This window comes from Phyllobates terribilis, unplaced genomic scaffold (assembly GCF_046119375.1).
Source record: "Phyllobates terribilis strain yellow unplaced genomic scaffold, ASM4611937v1 Scaffold_2__4_contigs__length_985480577, whole genome shotgun sequence".
In the NCBI taxonomy this organism is placed as follows: domain Eukaryota; kingdom Metazoa; phylum Chordata; class Amphibia; order Anura; family Dendrobatidae; genus Phyllobates; species Phyllobates terribilis.
Window position 1 is genome coordinate 642,460,693 of NW_027362762.1, and position 20,245 is coordinate 642,480,937.

The 20,245-nt window shown below is 41.7% G+C and overlaps 1 protein-coding gene across 1 annotated transcript in view; it reads right to left on the reverse strand.

The window, feature by feature from the left end:
* Positions 1-20,245, reverse strand: part of CNKSR1 (connector enhancer of kinase suppressor of Ras 1) — a 73,921-nt gene that overhangs the window by 18,993 nt on the left and 34,683 nt on the right. The window contains exons 8-14 of the mRNA XM_073666628.1: positions 18,067-18,135; positions 17,396-17,986; positions 14,336-14,388; positions 11,238-11,353; positions 8,726-8,817; positions 6,417-6,447; positions 6,010-6,182 (exon numbers count right to left, since the gene is read on the reverse strand). Coding sequence (XP_073522729.1) covers positions 6,010-6,182; positions 6,417-6,447; positions 8,726-8,817; positions 11,238-11,353; positions 14,336-14,388; positions 17,396-17,986; positions 18,067-18,135 — 1,125 coding nt within the window. The remainder of the gene's footprint in view (positions 1-6,009; positions 6,183-6,416; positions 6,448-8,725; positions 8,818-11,237; positions 11,354-14,335; positions 14,389-17,395; positions 17,987-18,066; positions 18,136-20,245) is intronic.

Here is a 20,245-nt window from a genome sequence, read left to right on the forward strand (position 1 = left end):
AGAGCTCCTCATCAGAGCTTAATCCTGGGAAGAAATATTTTGCATATGTGCGGCGTAACTTCAGTCACATATGGAAGTGTGGACATGTGGAGACCACTCAATATTACCTAACCAGTGGATGAGAGGTTTGAAATGGCCCGGCTTTATCCATATGTTTGAGTTTTGGTGATTAAGCCAATCCAGTATTCTGGCAGACACCGCTGATTCAATGAAATAGAGGAGCTGGAAAAACAAGGTTTTCACTTGATTTGCTCTTCTTGGTTCCTTAAACATTTTCTGGGGAGGGAGTGTGGAATTGGTTTGAAACTAGTAGGGAAGGCATGCGAAGTTGTTCATTTTCAGTATATTAAGGCTTCTGAGCCAAAAGAAGCCGTTCTTTTCCCATTTATAAAGAAAAAGAAAATATTTAAATAGGAGCAATGAGGGGTGCATACCTTAAGCCAAACATGTCAGCGGGAACTGATGGAATCAGCACCCAGAGATATTTGAAGGTTCTGGTTTGCCAGGTTAGGGCATAATTATTGGTCTGAAGTGGACCATCTGCAGATCCAGAATTATAAATCAATAGAGTTGAGCACAACCCAAAGCCCAGCAAAACTCCTCCAACCTGTCAGCTTTCCCAGCAACCAGGCGTCAGAACCCCACTGATCTATCACATGGATGGTGTGACCAGACAATCCCTTTAAAAGGGAAGGTGCCGTGATTTTAATTTTTGTACTAATTATTGATTATAAAATCAATTATTTTTAATACAAAATTAAAGGAACTGCATTAATATTTTTATATATATATATATATATATATATATATATATATATATATATATATATATATATATATATATATATATATATATATATATATATATATATATATATATATATATATATATATATATTTTTTTTTATTTCAGCCACTGGGGGCTGCCATTTTCATTTGGGGGTGTGCAATTGTCTGAGCAGGACAGTTACACACCTCATTTACGGCAGCATAAGAGACTGCAGTCAGAAGACGACTGCATCTCTTCTATTGAGACCGCTTCTCCTGGCTCTTAGCTGCGACCTGGGCTGTCCAGTTCACAGCACCAGGAGGAAATCGGACATGTTGTAGCCAAGGTACGCTGTGGGCTTCATTCCCCCCCCGTCATCGCCAGCACTGCTCTGATAGACAAACCCATTTTTGACAAATCATAGCAGTCATCAACCCCAACTACCAATACCCTCAATTGCCATTGCACCAGGGCAGTCGGCAAGAGGCGGGCAAAGCACCAGAACTGGGGCATCTTACGTGACGCAACACTTATGGGGCGGCTGCGGGCTGATGTTTTTAGGCTGGGAAGAGACCAATAACCAGGGACCTTTCCAGCTTAATAATATCAGCATGCAAGATTTCTTAGAGACGAGTTAGTGCCCTAGACCCTGTTCTGTTATTGGGCTGGTCTTGTTATTTGCTGGTAGGTCTTTCATGACTGGGAGTCAGAAGATAGATTTTCTAGAAGATCACCTAATGTGGGAATAAAATTACTAGATTCATTCAGTTGTTTTTGGCAGAATTCTGACATAAAACAAAATGTCGCAAAATTTTTGCGAAACTAAGATGCACAAAAATTGTGACTTTTGGAGTTCTTACAAAGTTCATGTCAGTCAGTCATGGATTTCGAAGACAAATCAGGTTGCACAGTCTTCAGCGGTGTCTTCTAAATTTCAGGCTCAGTTCGTTTGTGTGGAGTTTTCATCTGTCATAGCTTCGGTATGATCTTGCAGATGACATGATCCTCTACCTCCTCTCAAGTCTGATGGCTCATCTGTGCAGGTTGTGCTTCACTCTCAGCAGCCAGTGTGTTTTTAGGCAATGGCACAAAGAAATCAGAAATAGATTGAGATGGCCTCTGTTGCAGTGAGGACGCCTTGGGTGACTTTTCAGGGGGACTTTAGCCATATGGAAGACTGCATTCCTCCTCTTATTCTGTGAGGAGCAAGTCTGGGATGAGTCACTGTAAATGACATTTTTAGTCTGCCCAGCACTTAGAGTGTACCAGGACCTCTCTTTACCTGTACAAAAAGGTCTTAGTGGGGGCAATCCAGGAATTGGAGTCAGGCTAATTTAAGGTCTGCGGTGGCAAGAGTTCAATTCCAGAAGATAGTCATAGAGCTATGACCTATTTCTAACAGGTCCTTTATAATACATTGAGGTAATCCTAAATTATTAGTAAAATAAAGATTGACGTTGCATTCTTCCAGGGTGGTGAAAGCTGTTACGGTGCATTTAAAATGTAGCTGTATGTAGAGAGAGACTTGTGCTATAATTAGGTAACAGTAGGTGGCAGTAGAGTACTAGGTGCCATTCCAAGTTTCTATGCAGTGTGCTGAACTTGTCTAAGGTATGGGTGCCATCCCTGAGATACTAAAACAGTTCTGCTGTGTGATGGATACCTCCTCGGGTGTAGAGGGAGAGGGTGGGGGTCACCTCTTCAGTGCCTCCTTATTTCGGCACTATTTTAGTTCCCAAGGCCTGACCTTTGCCTCCACAGACAGCTTGATGCTTGTGCTAGGCGCTGGTCAGAGCATGGGAGGACCTGTTCCCATGGAAGGTCCAAGGTGCCGAGGCTGGGATCTGCAGGTGTAGGTGCTGCAAGCTGAGGCACACAGCTCCGTCAAAGGTCCACTTCAGATACAGTACTAGGCCACATTCTGCAAGCAACCCTGCTTGTGGTGGAAGCCATACAGTTTAATATTCGGGGGTTACTTTAGTGCCTTAGGTGGAGGAGAGGGCTTTCGATGAAGAGTGTAGAGCAGATACGCATCCTGCCATTCTTGGTTTATTAGAAATCTAGCCACTGGCTCTAGTCATGGCACTAGGCCACAGAACAAGAATTACTCCTTTTAAAGTTAAGAGTCTCCTCAAATTGCTTTGTGTGGCTCGCCTAATAGCCCCCGATGAGGTTGATGGGATTGAGGTCGCTGGATTTAATGGAGGTCTGGTGGGGCACTGAAGGTAGCGAAGGCTCCTGTCCCAACTTCCAGAGCTAGAACTTATTTTTCCACCAACAAAGCTAAAGAGGGACTTGTTTTTTTGCAGTACGAGATGCCATCTTTAGTGATACCATTTTTCTTTACATATGACTTCTTAATCATTTTTTATTTCACTTTTTGTGTGGCAGTATGATGAAAAAACAGCATGTTTTGGAAGGTTTACCATTTTTATTTTATTTTCTAGTGCTCACTGTACAGGTTCATTCGTGTGACAGTTTTAGAGGACGAGGTCACTCTAGACGCAATACCAATTACGTGTACTTTTGTTTTTACATTAAAATTAGGTTTTTTTATGGAGTTTCCTTGATTTTTTTCCTCTTTTTTTCTTAGTTCCACTTAGTGACTTGACCTCTGAGTAGTCTGGTTGCCGGCCTAATACAATGCAATGCTCATGCACTTAGTATTTATTTTACTCCCTTATATAGCGCCATTAATTCCACAGCGCTTTACATACATTTTCATCGCTGTCCCCATTGGGGCTCACAATCTAGATTCCCTATCAGTATGTCTTTAGAGTAGGCCTGTTATATACTGCTGATGACTGGGCTTAATAAGCCACCGTTGCTGGACGACTCCAAGTAATTGTTTGACCTCCAGTTGCCATGACAATCATTGGTATCCCATAATTGCCACGTGAGTGGGTCATTGGGTTCAAGAGGGAGCCCCCTTCCCTCTTTAAACCTCCAAAAACAATCTACATGCTATTCACTGTGGAATCTAGAGCGATAAACAGCCAGGATCTGTGTTAGCATCGACTCTGGATGTTGCTGCAGGATATTGGTTGTCAGTTAAAGGAGTTTTCCCACGAACAAAAGCACATTTTAATTAAAAGATCTTCAAGTAATAATAAGTTCCACAACTGGATGTGTTTAAATAAAATGTTCCTGTGCTGAGATAATCTTATAAATGTGTCCTGCTGTGTACTGTGTAATGACTGTGTCTGACCATACAGGAACATGGTCTGATCATACCACATCGCCTACCACATATCATATCTCCCAGTCATCGCGGTGTCCCGATCGTTGCCATGGTGCCCTGATGTCATCATGACGACATCTTGGTCACCAGGCACTAGCAAGCTAGTTTGATCATGCGCAGTGCATGATCAAACTAGCTTGTGTCTGCAGGACTGCCCTGCCAATGTGACATGGTCAAACCAGCCCAGCAATACAAGAACTCAAATATGGCGCTACTTCCCTTCTGAGCTTTGCACTGTGCCTTAAAAGTAGTTTTCAACCACATATGGGGTATCTGCGTGCTCAGGAGAAATTGCACCACAAATTTTGGGGTCCACTTTCTACTGTTACCCTTGTGAAAAAAAATGTTTTTTGGCTAAAATAACATTTTTGTGGAAAAAAAAAGTGATTTTCACAAGTCAACGTTAGAATTTCCTGTGAAGCACCTGGGAGTTCAAGGGGCTCACCACATATCTAGATTAATTCATTGGGGGGGAGGGGGAGGGTCTAGTTTCCAAAAAGGGGGCACTTGTTGGGTATTTTAGGCACATCAGGGGCTCTGAAAACGCCCGCAGACCATTCCATCAAAGTCTGCATTCCAAAACCTCACTCCTTCCCTTCCAAGCCCTGACGTGCGCAGTAAAACAGTAGTTTTCTCCCACATATGGGGTATCTGTGTACTCAGGAGAAATTGTACAACAACTTTTAGGGTCCAATTTCTCCTGTTACCTTTCTGAAAATAAAAAAAATTGGGGCTAAAAGATCATTTTTGTAGAAAAAAGGTGTATTTTTTATTTTCACGGCTCAACGTTAGAAACTTTTATGAAACACTTGGGTGTTCAAGGTGCTCACCACACGTGTAGATAAGTTCCTTGAGGGGTCTAGTTTCCAAAATGGGGGTCACTTGTGGCGGGTTTACACTGTTTAGGCACATCAGGGGCTCCCCAAACGTAACATGGCGTCCGCTAATTATTACAGTAAATTTTGCATTCAAAAAGTCAAATGTCGCTCCTTCCCTTCAGAGCCCTGCCGTGCGCTCAAACAATGGTTTTCCCCCACATATGGGGTATCGGCTTACTCAGGAGAAATTGCACAACACATTTTGGGGTCCATTTTTTCTTGATACCCTTGAGAAAATAAAAAAAATTGGTTCTAAAGTAACATTTTTGTGAAGAAAAGTTAAATATTCATTGTTTTATTCCACATTCCAAAAATTCCTGCGAAGCACCTGAAGGGTTAATAAACTTCTTGAATATAGTTTTGAGCACCTTGAGGGGAGCAGCTTTTAGAATGGTGTCACTTTGGGGTATTTTCGGTCATATAGACCCCTCAAAAATCACTTAAAATGTGATGTGGTCCCTACAAAAAATGGTTTTGTAAATTTTGTTGGAAAAATGAGAAATCGCTGGTCAACTTTTAACCCTTATAACTTCCTAACAGAAAACAAAAAAATTTGGTTGTAAAATTGTGCTGATGTAAAGTAGACATGTGGGAAATGTTATTTATTAACTATTTTCTCTCTGATTTAAGGGCATAAAAATTCAAAGTTGGAAAATTTTGAAACTTTTGCCAATGATCCTGGATTTTTTCACAAAAAAACACAAGTGATATCGAAGAAATGTTACCACTATCATGAAGTACAATATGTCATGTAAAAATAATCTGAGAATCAGTGGGATCCGTTAAAGCGTTCCAGTGGTCAAAATTGTAAAAATTGGCCTGGTCATTAATGTGCAAACAGCCCTCGGGGGTAAAGGGGTTAATAGTGCATCATTTCAGGTTATGACGTTAATTGGAAATTAAGTAATGGTTATTTTATTATGTTAACACTTTACTGTTCATAGCAGAATTATAATATATGGCCAGTTGCTATTGTATGTGATCAGCACAAAGGGACATAGACCGACTGAAAACAGGTAAGATTAGAACGCACCTAAAGGGCTTTCAATGCATCAATGAGTTTCAGTAGTGACTGACGCTACACATTTACATTGTATTCATCTACTCAGAGCCGTGTATACCTGCGGTGAGCTGTACCAATATAATCGATCTTTCTTCAGAACACACCAGCAACGTTTCCACTTTTGGGACATGAAGCTGACATTTTCTTTTCTCTTCCACAGCCATCCATCACAATCGGGGCTGCCCAAGTCCTTGCAGGACACCCGTCTACGACTTAGCTTGGTTATAGTTCCTAGGTTTTAAGAGGCAAAAATTGGAATAGTATTTATAGCCATCCAGCAACCGCGACTGGAAGTAGAAGTAGTAATTCTAGCACTTTGTCTTGTAAAATTTTAATATTCTCCTGCTAAACATTTGTTTTTTAAATTTATCCACCAATTTTATTTAAATATTTAGCAATAAATTAATGTTCATAAATCCCACATTTTGTTCATGTAGCGAGTGCCAGTGATGTTAATATAATCACCTTTATGGCTTTGTGGTAGTCCTCCTGGAGCCTATGAATGAATACAAGTAAAAACATAATTCAGAAAATTAATTGCAAAGGAAACTGAAGGCAAACCTATCATTCCAGATGAATTTATTAAAAAAAACAGCCATGTACCGACCAAGGTATTGCCTGGATTCTCTTATCATCAACACCTTTCACCCAGTCTCTGGTCATCAGTTTTTCAGGCTCTCAGCCCCAGAAGTTGTGGACTAGCTACTAAGATCACACACTTGCCCAACACTATGCCAGGTCTGTTTCTAATCAATATCCTAGAATATCACCCCTTATTTATTTATAAGGCCTCATTCACACATCAGTATTTGTATGCCAAAACCAGGAGCTTCTCCAAAACACAGAACAGGTCAGTCTTTCAATTATAGTTTTTTCTCTGTAATCTCCACTCCGGGCTTTGGCATACAAACACTAATGTGTGAATAAGGCCTAAGAAATGAGAACTGTCATCTGGACTGCAGTCTCCTCATCTTGTGCCACAGATGCCAGCTTTATCTTTATTACAACATGATAAAAACGTTACACTGAAAGCGGATCGGTCACCAGATTTCACAATACAAAATGCATACATTCTTAAAATAGATCTCTTGGACCTGATGAGGCTGGTTTATTTACATTGAAAATCCATGCAAGAATGGCCGTATAATCCTGAAAGTGAAAGCAGCTTTCCACTTTAAGAAAAGGTGGCTTTTATACTTTTAAAATAACAAAATGGGACTGTTCTCCATCTCTATGGGTCCAGTGGTGGATCTCATGCTACACTCTCGTATTGGCTGCAGCGGTGGCATCACGTTAACAGTGCATGTCTTGCTGCAGTCAATCGCGGAGCTCTGCGACTCGTACCATCCTCATTGGCAGAGCCGCTGGGCTCAGCAATTGGCTGCAGCAGTGATGTGCACTGTTAACGGGATGTCACTGCAGCAGCCAAAACACAATGACTGAAGAAGCATCAGAGAAGCGGCACTGGACCCGGGGAGGGCAAATACTTGTTCTCCGTGAAGTAGAAATGCATTTAACAACTAATTTTGGCCTAGACAAAAAGTTGTTGCCCTCCAAAACTGACCTGGGTATGTGAGTGTAGGCAGGCATGTCTACATGCAGCGCTACTCTACTGTAACATGATCACTGATTAGGACTGACTTGTTCCTTGTGGTCATAGATGGTGTAATAGCCAGGCATAGGTGAAAAAGTGAATTTACTGCAAATAGATAGATAAATAGTACATCGGCCACCTGCGACTCGATTGTGGGGGCCGATGAATTATTATAGCAGGTGGGGGTCTGCTGAAGATACCCTTCACAGTCATGACGGACCTCCTGTAAAGCTCTATAGGAGACTGAAGTTTTCACTATAAAACTGCAATACTCAAGTTTTGCAGTATATAGTATAAGCGATCAAATGATCACAGGTTGAAGTTCCTTAAGGGGATTTATAAATGTAAGAAATAAAGAAAAAAAGTTTTTCTTAAACATATGTAAAATACTAATCACCCCTCTTTTCCCCCGGTTTTTAAAAAAAAAAAAAAAATTATCCTATTTGGTATTGCCGCATTTGTAAAAGTTCAATCTATTAAAATATATAATTAACATGATTGGTAAACTACGTAAAGAGGGGAAAAAAAAAATCTAATTGTAATGTAATAAGGAATCAAACCATCATGTGGACGCAAAATGGGCATCAGCCCCATCAACAGAAAAATAAAGGTTATGGCTTTCGGAAAATGGCAACACAAAGCAAACATTTTTTACAATCCATCTCTGTATAAGGAAAAATTAAAAGATATGGCTCATGGAAGAAGAGGAGGAAAAAATGAAAGTGAAACAAAAAGAAAGAAAAAATGCAAATAGCACGCAAGTTAACGGCTCGCTCACACTGGTGCATAACACAGCCGAGCGCTATGTGATGTTTTATCGGATAGCACTCGGCCCAGTGTTATTCTATGGGGCAGATTCGGCATCCGATAATAGGCTCACGTGCACCCATACAAGTCTATGGGTACGTGTGAAAGAAAGGATGGCACTCGGATGTCATCCAAATGCAGTCTGATGCACATGCACAGAGAATGGAGAAATTAAGTTATCCGGCTTCTCCGCACCTGTGCTGAGATTCTCTCATGTGAGAATCGGATCCCACCAAGAGGACACTTGGATCAGACGCTGTCAGAATTTGAGCAGTGTCATTAGCATAATAGGCCCAATTCTCTCACATGAGAGAATATAAGTCAGTGTGTGCCAACCCCAATACATCATCAAAAGTTTTACATGGCTTGTTACCCTTTTATCAATGTTTGGCGATTTCTGCTGCTTTTTATCTGCTTGGTGACTTTTAGGACTTATTGATGTGGTCTGCAAATTCTTGATTGAATCTTAAAAGAAGTAGAAAAAAAAAAGGATTAATTTTCATTACTATGGCCGTTAAAAGACTAATGATTGTCAGTTGTTTAAAGGGAATGAGTCTTCAGAAAATGACCTATTGTTTAAATCTGGAGCTACAATTTTTTTTTTTGTTGTTTAAAAGGGGTTGTCCACTACTAGGACAACCCCTACTCGATTTGAATGTTTGCCTCCGTGAAAATAAAAACCTCTTCTACTCATTGTCGGCGTCGTTCCGGTGGTTATAACATGGCGGCCCTGTGCCCAATCCGCGCTGGCGTCACGTAGGCCCTGCGCCCAATGCGCGCCGGCACTCACTTCCCCTTGATTACGTATAGGTCCGAAGACAGAGACAGTGCTGATTGAGCTTGCCCCCTTCTTCTCCAGTATCAGCACTAGTGATGGGTGATGTGCTGAAGGGGACTGTCCAAATATACTTTCTAAGGCTGCGTGCCCACTATGTGTTTTTGCAGCGGAATTTCACAGCGAAAACGCTTAAACTCTTGGTAATACGTGCCCCATGGTCCCCAATGATAATCCGCATGTGCTGTGTCCATTAATTTTGTGGACACGCAGCGTAATTGCCGCCATTGACTTGCATTAAATCGCTTAAAATCCGCATGACTACATGTGCACATGCAGATATGAAGCGATTCAATGTGCGGATGGTACCCGGGTCTGGAGAAGAGGAGACTCTCCTCCAGACCCGGGTACCATAGTACCGGTAGTTAAAAAAGAAATAAAATTTAAAAAAAAAAAAAAACACATTATACTCACCTTCCGATGGCCCGGTCTCCCTCAGCGATGCGTCCTGGCTCCTCGGCGGTTCGCAATGGTGTAAAAGGACCTTCCATGACATCATTTAGTCGCTGACGTCGGCGGTCGAGTAACCTGTCACATGACTAAATGACGTCATGGAAGGTCCTTTTACACCACCACGAGCCGCCAAGGACACCGTACGCACCGGAGAAGGAGACCGGGGGCCATCAGAAGGTGAGCATAATGTTTTTTGCTTTGCTTTTTTTACCATTTTTCATTCTTTTTTTTTTTTTCTTGGTCACACTATATAAACCCATGCCGCTTGCATGGATTTATATAGTGTGACCAAGTTGTCAAGCACTTTCCAAGTAATGCTAAAATCGCTTGAAACGCTTGTCAACCCGCATGCGGAAATGCATATGAAGAACGCTTCACATCCGCATGTCCCTGGCAGGAAAAACGCATGTACAATCCGCATGTACAATCCGCATGTACAATCCGCATGTACAATCCGCATGTACAATCCGCATGTACAATCCGCATGTACAATCCGCATGTACAATCCGCATGTACAATCCGCATGTACAATCCGCATGCGTTTTTCCTGCCAGGGAGATGCAGAAAAAATATGCAGCATTTCTGCTTCGTGGGCACAGAGCCTAAGTCTACCTCCTTTATCTCTCTCTGCATCAGATGTGACGGAAAAGGTAGAATTTGCTGGCACAAATATTGCATTACGTCATGGATGTCACTGGTCCTATGCCAACACAGAAAGGTGGAGGGGAAGCTAATGTTTTGTGAAAGAATGAACGCAGATGTGCAGCAGTACCAGTGGTGAAATTGGGACAACAGGGCGAAGATAATAAAAGCAAATTAGCTGTAGTTTTATTACTAAACATTTTAAAGAGACATTTATAAAATGTTTTTATCTGGCTGGACAACCTGTTACATAGCTGCATTTCAGGAACAAAACCAACTAACAGTAGCGATTGTCCTCTCTTCTAATTCTGCATTTCATTACATATTTCCAGAGTTTACCAGTTAAAGGAAATCTGTCACTAGGTTATTACTATGTAATATGAGAGCAGCATGATGTAGGGACAGAGACCCCAATTACAGAGATGTGTCCCTTACTGGTCTGCTTGTCCACACCACTGATTGGCAGCTTTCTGTGTACCGTGTACATTGACGCTGAGCAGTTGACTAGGAGGCCTGAGACATTAGTCCTGTAGTGATAATCTCCTACTGATAAAACACTGATTTTATCAAAACAGCAACACACAGCCTAGTAAGTGACATTTCACTAAAATCAGGGTCTCAGCCCCTACATCAGGCTGCTCTCAGATTACACAGCAGAAATTCGCTGACAGATTCCCTTTAATATAGATCTAGCATATACAATACCACAACATTAACTCTCACAGCTTAAAGGGGTTGTCCCACAAACAACGTACATTTTATTTATTAGATCTTGGGATAATAACTTCTTATTCCAAGATTCATTAGTTAAAATGTACTTTGTTCGTGGGACAACCAACCACTTTAAGGTCGAAAATTGCTATTCTAATTTACTTCTGTTACCACTCAGTCACAGCCCTTCTAAAAAAGAATGCATTAAACTAGGAGGCAACCCATTACAAATGTCACATCTCACCTTCTTGTTCTTGGATTTCGTCTTTATTAGAAACAGCTAGATTTGTTGTATTGGAGAGATTACTTTCAGACACGGAAGACCTCAGGACTCCAGGAGATAACGGAATGGACAAAAGGCTATAAGAAAATAAATATATGGTAGATCATTTCTACACAAAGGATAGAATGAACACCCACAACAAATATGTTATATAGAAACAGGTCTGAAAGAGACAAATAACAGACATTTACTTGAATACAGGAAACTGTCAATATAAAAAGCATAGTGGTATGGGTGGATTATTTTATCCGGCTCTAGTATAACACAATTTGGGCACACTTTAAGCTGATTTAAGCCTCCCATATACTTCCATAGCTGGTAGCCAAATGATTGTTTGGCCGATCAATGGGCTGGCAGCTGTCTCACCTGACTGTCCTATACACAGAAGCGCTCGCTCTGCAACACGCACTGGTATTCTCTACTTCAGAGAGTCACTAGCTGACTCCTCTGGTGGCGGCTTATCTCAATGAGAACAAAAGGATCAGAGATCTGAAACCTGACAAGCAGGAGCCTCATCTCCACCAATATCACCTGCCCGGGAAGTTGAGAGGCTCCAGTGTGGCGCCCCTGAGTGTTTGACCGCCACAGGGATGCTGCACTTCTCTAATGGAGTGTAGTGATCCTCCTCTGAGGTAAGAACAGTGTGATAGTCGTGACCCAACCTTTGCATCCAACACCACATTTCTCCACCAGAGGGGGCTAGTATGCACTAGGTGCTGCTCCCCTGGTTACAGGGAGACCGGGAACCAAGAGTTAGGGGAACCAGTTAGTGGGTGTGGGTGGAGGACTTTCAAGATAGTTACACTTTAAATTTCATATTTAATAAAAAGCCATCTTGGATCTTGGTTCTTTCACTGCCTTCAATCACTCTTTGACTGTCTCTATGCTGTCAATTGCTGAGTGGACTGTGATCTCCCACCCTAACGCGGATCCTGTGTGGGCCCACACCGGATGGAGACACAGCCCTCGTGCCCCGGCCTTGGGACGAGGGGTAGGTTGTAGACAAGGAATGTCTCAACCCGGTCAAGGACCAGGACCAAGAAGGCCTGGAGCATAAGAGTGTGGCTCCATAGCAAATGGATCCCAGGCAGGATGCAGACAGAGCGGTGTACGCCACTTGTCCTAGCCATGCTGATATATTCAGAAGGAGCCCGGCTGCAAGAGGGGTACCGGCCCCCGACACCCGACCTTGTTACTCCATGTCCTGGTCGGGAAAGCCCCGTAGGCCCTGAGGATCCCACCGGGTATTGGACGGAGCGGAGCGGCTACCCGTGCCCTTGTTCTGAGAGAAGCTCAGAGGGAGACCCGGCCTATTTGCGCACACACGGACAGGAAAGGATTCGGTCTGTAGTTCAGGAACACTCTGGTGTAGGGTCCCGACTGAATGCTGGACTTACGCGGAGGTTATCGGACCCCCGTCTCTGGTGACCGCAGGACTCAGCGGGGAGCAGGGAGTCGCCTTCCTTCTGCCATCTATGTGAGTAAAGCCTTGGAAGTTCACCCCTATGGCCTCCTGACTGTTTATTCTGCGCCACTCCGCGCGACGTGGAGCCTGTACTCCTCTACTACTACCCCCTCCATCCAGTCCCTCTGCCCTGAGGCTTTGCTCCACCTGTGGGGAGTAGTAATAACTTTGGCCGCCGTAACACCATGCCTCAGCGGACTGCAGTGGCGCTGGTAGCCTTCACCAGGTGCCACAGGTGGCGTAGTCTTAAATCAGCCACTCAACCCGGATAAGCCCACACCATCTCTTTTAATGTGACGGCCCTGAGCACGGGTCGGGTCCGGGCCACGGCTGCACCCCATCTCTCCATCACAGGACCCGACTCCGAGTCCCCCATCTCCCAGGGTAAAGAAAAGGGCTTTTCGAGAAGAGGCGTCACACCAGTACAAATTAGACTGTTGGCAGGTTTAGCTGACGTTAATTGAACATGAATGGGGGGTCTTTACCCCCAAAATAACCAAAAATAGAGATGCCTCTTAATCCCTCACTTGTCTTAACTAAAAACAATTGAGGGACACGGAAATTTACTTGTTGCCTTCCATTTCATCACTTTATGCTCAACGTGAAATCTCCTGCTTACCCAATAAGATGGATACATGATAAAATAAAATATTTATTAAATATTAACGTGGATGGCACACCATCACAACTACGGGAAATGGGGTGATCAGTGTCTGATTCATAGGGTTCAACTGCTGAGGCAAACACCAATGCAAAAAACAGGAAGGAAAGTGCATCTTTCTATCGTGGGACATAGAAAGATCTGCAAATTGAGATTCTGATTTGGCTATTATCCTAAGTCATATTGCAAGACTCGTTTAAAGGGTCAATTGTGACTTGTAGGATTGCCGCTTCCAAAAGGTGGCGCTTCAGTGCTCAAGTCCTCTTTCTCTCGGAAGTGGATATTTGCATATGGTGGGCCAAATATTTTAAGAATTCATCCAGGGTTGTAATTTCTCCTACAGATCCAAATCCTCTACTTTTGATTAACGCAGTAAAAAAATTCTAGCTGTCTGAAAGCTTCACTAAGGAGAGCTTATGCCAGATTTGTAGCTGTGATTGAAACTGGCCATGTGGTTTGATGGTCAACTGGGAATGTAGACTGGTAGAATTTCTGCGCAGGTGGAAGGTGCACTTAAAGGTTTGGCCATGCCAAGGGTGCACCAAGCACCTGTATCTGGTTTGAACAGTCATTTTATGCTGAAAGATTCCCTTTGAAGAAGAACCACCACAATTTTTTTTTATTCCCTAAACCTGTGTAAATGTATATGTAATATAGTTAATATAGTTATTTGCAGCAATATACTCACCGAGTGAGATGACCGGCGCGGCATTGAAAACCAGGGAAGATCGAGATCGGTGAGCATATTAGCCCACTTAAGCTACATTAAATATACATTTGCACAGGTTTAGAGAATAAGAGATTTAGCGAGAGTGCTTCTTTAGGTGTTGCAAACCGTAAAAGGAATCAGAAGGAAATTAACATCTGGCATGTTTTCTTTTATGTCCATTCATTTTTAGGTGTTCTCGGCCGTTAAAGAAATAAATCTGTTACCTGACTGTGGATTTTGAGCCAGAGTCTGACCCACTCCTTGGACGGGAGATATCCTGGAAAAAAAAAAAAAAAAAAAGCTGTGAAAACATTTAACAGCATGAACTTATTTGTAAAAAAAATCAAAGTGGGATCTCCCAGGAGATCCAGCTGACACATTTTCCAGGTAAGTACCATTTCCGCCAACAACGTACACTTATTATGTTTCCACATTATTTTATTTTGTCCAGTAACAGGATAGGAGGTAAGCCTCCATTTCATCCTTTGCCAAAGCATTGCAAATGAAGGGGTTAAAACCTTACAAGGTAAGTCTACATGCGGCTTGAATCAAAGGGGTCTGTAAACTTTCCTGATTACATTCGGAGGTGGAGATCCGGTCCTGATCATGTGCTGCTCCTCACAGAGGGCACAGGTTGTAAAGCTGAAGAAACATCCGATATGGGAGCCCTGCACCTGTGCCTACTGCACATGATGCCTGTCCTGTGATCAGCATGCTAAATTGACCAGTTATGGATCAGACCCATAACCTGGCTTGACTTTGTGCCCCCAGACCTGATGGCCACTTTCCAATGAGGTCCCCATGAGAGACATTCTGTCTGACCGATCCCAATCACGCATTTTCTTTCCACAGTAAACAGCCCTCATTGGAAAGGCATTTCTATGACTCTTAGTACACAAAGTGATTAAATATAGATTACAGCAAGTGATAATCAAAAAATATGGCTGCATGGATTCAAAATGAAGGCAAAGCAAAATCTGAAAATCTGTTTTGTGTTCTCGCTCTTCTGCACTTTTTTAGCTTCTTCACAGACTTGTTTTGGCTCCAAAAAACCTAAACAAAACCTGCATGTGTCCAAATAGCCACAGCAATATCTAATAATCACCCCCCATTTCAAAAACATGCAACTGGCATTGGCGACCTCAGGGAACGCCATGTTCTGAGGATTTATTTTGGAATTCTGCTGTATGTTCTCACCCCACCAAAACTCTGTGTTAAATGCGTTGTCCACTTTCGGCACAGATTCCTCACGGGTTTTTCGCTAGAATTCTGGCATAAAACACATTGAAATGTTGCATCATTTTTGCACACTTTTAAAGTTGAAATTTTGCGACTTTTGACTTCTTTATGCCGGTCCCAGCCTGCCCCACCAAAAAAAGGATGGAGCTTTGACAGCGCAAAGAGGGCATCGTCCATCTAACAAATTCATTCTACACTCATCAACACTATCCAGGAAAAGTCATGGAATTATCACAGGATTATTAGACATGTTAATGATATGCAAATGTGGAAACTAAATTTTCAATCATCTCTATTTATTCAGAATCAAAAGCGCAGAAATACATGCACTTACGCGGGAGACAAGTCCGCAGATGCTACAGGTTATTGTAGTAGGTTTTGTCTGCACAGACTGCTCACAGTAACACACAGCTTGGTGTTGTATTGCAAAACGGCTCCTCGGACACTTTGGAGAAATGGTCGTACCACTGGTTCCACGATTGATTCATTTTGTACTGAAAGCGAAACTGAACGTCAGATATGAAGCCTAAGGAGTCAGTGTCTACATAAACTATGAGAAGGCAATGCCATGACAATGGGCTATGAGTCAGACGTTCATCTACAGGTGTCCCATTGACCTCTCAGCACTGATCTGAAAAGACCATAAGACCATCATGGTGAAGTGCAAGACAGCATTGGAGGCTTGAATGGAGGTCTATCCTCTTCAGTGAGGAGTCCAGTTTTTGACTTAAATACAATGATAACCATAGATTTGTCCGGAGATCATGTGGGCAATGCCATTAAGAGGCATTCACAAGAATGTCACATTGGGCAGCCTCCTGTGTTTATGGTGCGGGTGGCATCATATACAATAGCCGGACCCTTCTAGTCTTCATTCCAAATACACTAACAGCTCGGCATTACATTGACTTGGTGGTGGAATCTGTGGTAAGGCCACTTAATGTTTTTCAGCACTATGTCAGGCTGCATATTGCTCATGCTAGTGTGAGCAGCTTCATGGCCTAAATGTGTTACAACGGCCTGCAGTGTATCTAGACTTGCCTAGCACATTTAGGATGTCATTGGTCGGCAATTGTAAAGGGAGCTGCCACAGTGGATCTTGATGATTTTGGTGCCGAAGTGCATTCAGCATGGCAGAACATTACCCAACCATTAATAACCTCATTGATTTCATGCCAGGGCTTGTGTGTATTTCTACATGTGGTGCTCATACTCAAATCTAGATGATTTTAAAAAAATTCCCATTTACATATCATTAACATATCTAACAGTACTGTGATTTCCATAATTCCATGACTTTTCCTTCTCAATGTTGCAATGTTGAGCAGTATGTAAATGGTCTCTTCAGAAAGAGGACTAGAACTCTTGGGCCACCAATTGGAAGTAGCAATCCCTAAAGTCAATATGGACCCCTTAGTGAGCCTTGATAAATGACCTAGAGGCCTTTTAAGTGTTGAGGAGAGTAATTTACTCAACAAAAGTGGCATAAATTATAGCAGACATTTATGCCAGCACTTTAATAAATTTGGTGCATCTTACCCCAGCAGTACCTTTATTAAGACTGGAATACAAAACATCAGTCTTCTTGTAACAGGGCACAAGTAAACTGACACTTCTTTCATCCCAGACCACCCCTTTAAAAATGTCTCAACATAAATGGCATTTGTGTGCCTAGAACTTGGCAATAAATGGAAAAACATATGTGGCTATTTTTTTGTTTAGCTAACACAAACAGGCCTAATAAGGAGAGAACCGGAGAACATGGCTGCTAAAACAAGTCATCATATCGATGACCATCTCTATAGTGGCAGTAAGGGGCACAGGCTCTTAAAACCGCATCATACGGAGAACTTGAAAAGTGAAAATGGTTAGTTCCAATCACAACCATTTTCTCAGATAAAATTACTTGTAACATGATGAAAACCATAGAAACTTAGAAATGCTGGCTACTGGGAGCAATTAAGTCATACACAATAGTGAGGGGTTTTGAGATCATCAGGTTAGGACAAAATATAGCCTATAAACAAAGTCCTAAATGTACCAACCCTTAAATCTTGAGAATTCAGCTCTGGAGAAATTTGTGAAATAGGAGTCAGAGTTTTGGCATATATAGTTGAAGACATTGTATTCTGGAGGCTTAGTTCTTCAGAAGGAGGTGCAGTAGGCGCCGAGTGAAAAATAATGTTGACTGGCAGTTTGCCATGTGATGAAGCCCCAGAACTTGGCCAGGTATTATGGATAGGGGACAAAGACTCACTAGACAGTTGTTGGTTTGCTTCAGAAAAGTGTATAGTGGAGGGAGAGGTGGTTTCCAAGTGTTCCAGAGATGAAGACAGTTTAGCCTCAGATTGTAAAGGAGGTAATGGATTCCTCGAATGTATAGTTGGCACACTGTATGGTGGCGGAGGGCTTCTGTGTGCTATCAATGAGGCTGCATGTCGTTTAGTTGGAGAGGTAGGTGTATCAGTCAAAAGTGAAGGACTGCGTGTTGATGAAGTGAGTGTTTTGTGTAGTTTCTTTTTGCTTGGAGATATGGGAGATTCAGACTGGAAGATGGTGACTTTCTTTAAAACAATCGTCACATAGTTTGGCCTTTCCTGTAGTTTCAGCACGAGGTTCTTCTGCGTCCATCCAACCTAGGCAAAAACTACACGTTAGATTTGATCAGTAGTCCAGTCTGCACTGTCTAACACAGTTCGGAAAAATTCCTACTCACCACGACCTGGTCATTCACTTTAATAATTTCATCTCCTGGAAAGATCTGGCCACAATGCTGTGCGGGAGTCTGAATACCAAACAGACGTCATTATTTCAAAAGATCAAATGAGAATTAAAGAGAGTTGTCTAACTGTAAAAACCTTCAGAAGTGTTTAAAATGAGAATACATGTATACAAGATCCGTGAATTCGGAAAGGTTCTCCCGATCTCCAGCTCCTGGACAGCTCCAATTTTAGTTTAGGTTCGACATTTGAAAGAACTTCCTGTGTTAGCAAGTTACCAGTGAGTATATGAAGGGGGCATGCCGAATGTCTCATTTCAATATGTAAGCCAGCCCAATTTATACACTGACTGACTGGGGAGTCACCTTAAACACGTAACAACAAAGCTCTCTATACCAATCTCAAATTAGAAGTGAAGGTGTTGGGAAAGAAGTGGAGAATAAGGGGAACCTTACTAAAACGGTATAACAGTAAGTTGCTTATAATTTTATATTAAAAATACATTTAAAGATTTTATTTCCAACTGGTCAACCTCCAAAAACAATGGAAAGGATCACCCCAGATAGGTAATACAATGTATTAACCAATTTTCTACTGACCAGAAAGTTTTTAACTCCTTAGCGACCAAGCTAATTTTGACCTTAATGACTAGTGTCATTTTATGTGGTAATAACGTTTCAACCAGTGACTCTAAAACGTTTTTTTTTGTGACACATTGTACTTTATGTGAGTGGTAAATTTAGGTTGATATTTTGTGTTTATTTGCAAAAATATCAGAATTTGGGCAATGCTCGTGCATTGCTATGCTATATAACTGCCATCAGGCTGCTGAAAGTGAAAGTCCCATAGTGGGACTCAGTAAAATAAAGTTATAGAATAAAATGAAAAAAAAATAAAAAAAAAAAATGTAAAAATATTTTTTTTAAAGAAAAACAAAAAAATATAATATTATTATTATATAATTAGTATTGATAAACTTATATTTTTACACACACAACTATCAAAAAAAAGTACACGTTGGTATCGCTGCGTCCGGAACGACCTGCTCCATCAAACTGTCCCACTAGTTCAATCCTTCAGTGAACACTCTATATATAAAATTAAAAAAGGGGGGGAGAGAGGCAAAAAACTGTTTTCTCCTCATAAAGCCGAACAAAAAGTGGAATAAAACGCGATCAAAAAGACGAATGTAAATAAAAATGGTACCGCTGAAAAAGTCTAGTCCTGCAAAAAACAAGTCGCCAAAAAGCTCCATCAGCCGAAAAATAAAAAAGGTTATAGCTCTCAGAATAAAGCGATGCAAAAAAATTTTTCTATAAAATAGTTTTTATTGTGTAAAAGTGGCAAAACATAAAAAAAAATATATAAATTTGGTATCGCTGTAATCGAACTGACCCGAAGAATAACGCGGCCTTATCAATTTGACCACATGCAGAACGGCATAAAAAAAATTCTGCCGCCCAAAATTTGAAATAGAAAGCAATAAAAATAAATAAATAAAAAAAAAGTCATGTGCCCGAAAATGGCAGCAATAAAAATGTCAACTCGTCCTGCAAAAAACAAGCCCTCACATGACTGTCGGCTGAAATATGGAAAAATAGTTCTGAAATAAGGAGATGCAAAACCTAGTTGTTTTTTTTTAAAAAAGCATCTTTTAGTGACAGCAGTCGAAACCCGATACAAATCTGCTATTGCTGTAATCGCACCAACCCGGAGGATAAAGTTGTCTACTCACTTATACCGCATGAGGAACAGCGAGAAAAAATAAATAAAACCAATTCTTCACCTGCTTTTGATTTGTTCATTCTGCCTCCCAAAGATGGCTCGGCTCACAATTATCCTGCATTCTGCACTTACCGCTCACGGGATTCAGACGGAACCCCCGACGGAAGATTCCCTGTAACGAGGCAGAAAGAGAAACTGGACAGGGTTCGGCCTGTGATTCAGCAGTGTCCGTATTTTTAGGCATACATAAAAGTGCTGTCATCCTCTGTTTTGTGCTCTTGTGAAAAGAAGGACAATGCTCAACAGAGGCCAGACGGAGTCCAGAGTAACTCTGCTGTCTCATTATAGTGAATGGATCCCGCAGGGGTTTCATCTGAATCACATCACGCAGAGATTTAAATGGAAACTGTGATGTAAGTGCTCAGCGTAGAGAGCCAGATAATTGTGATT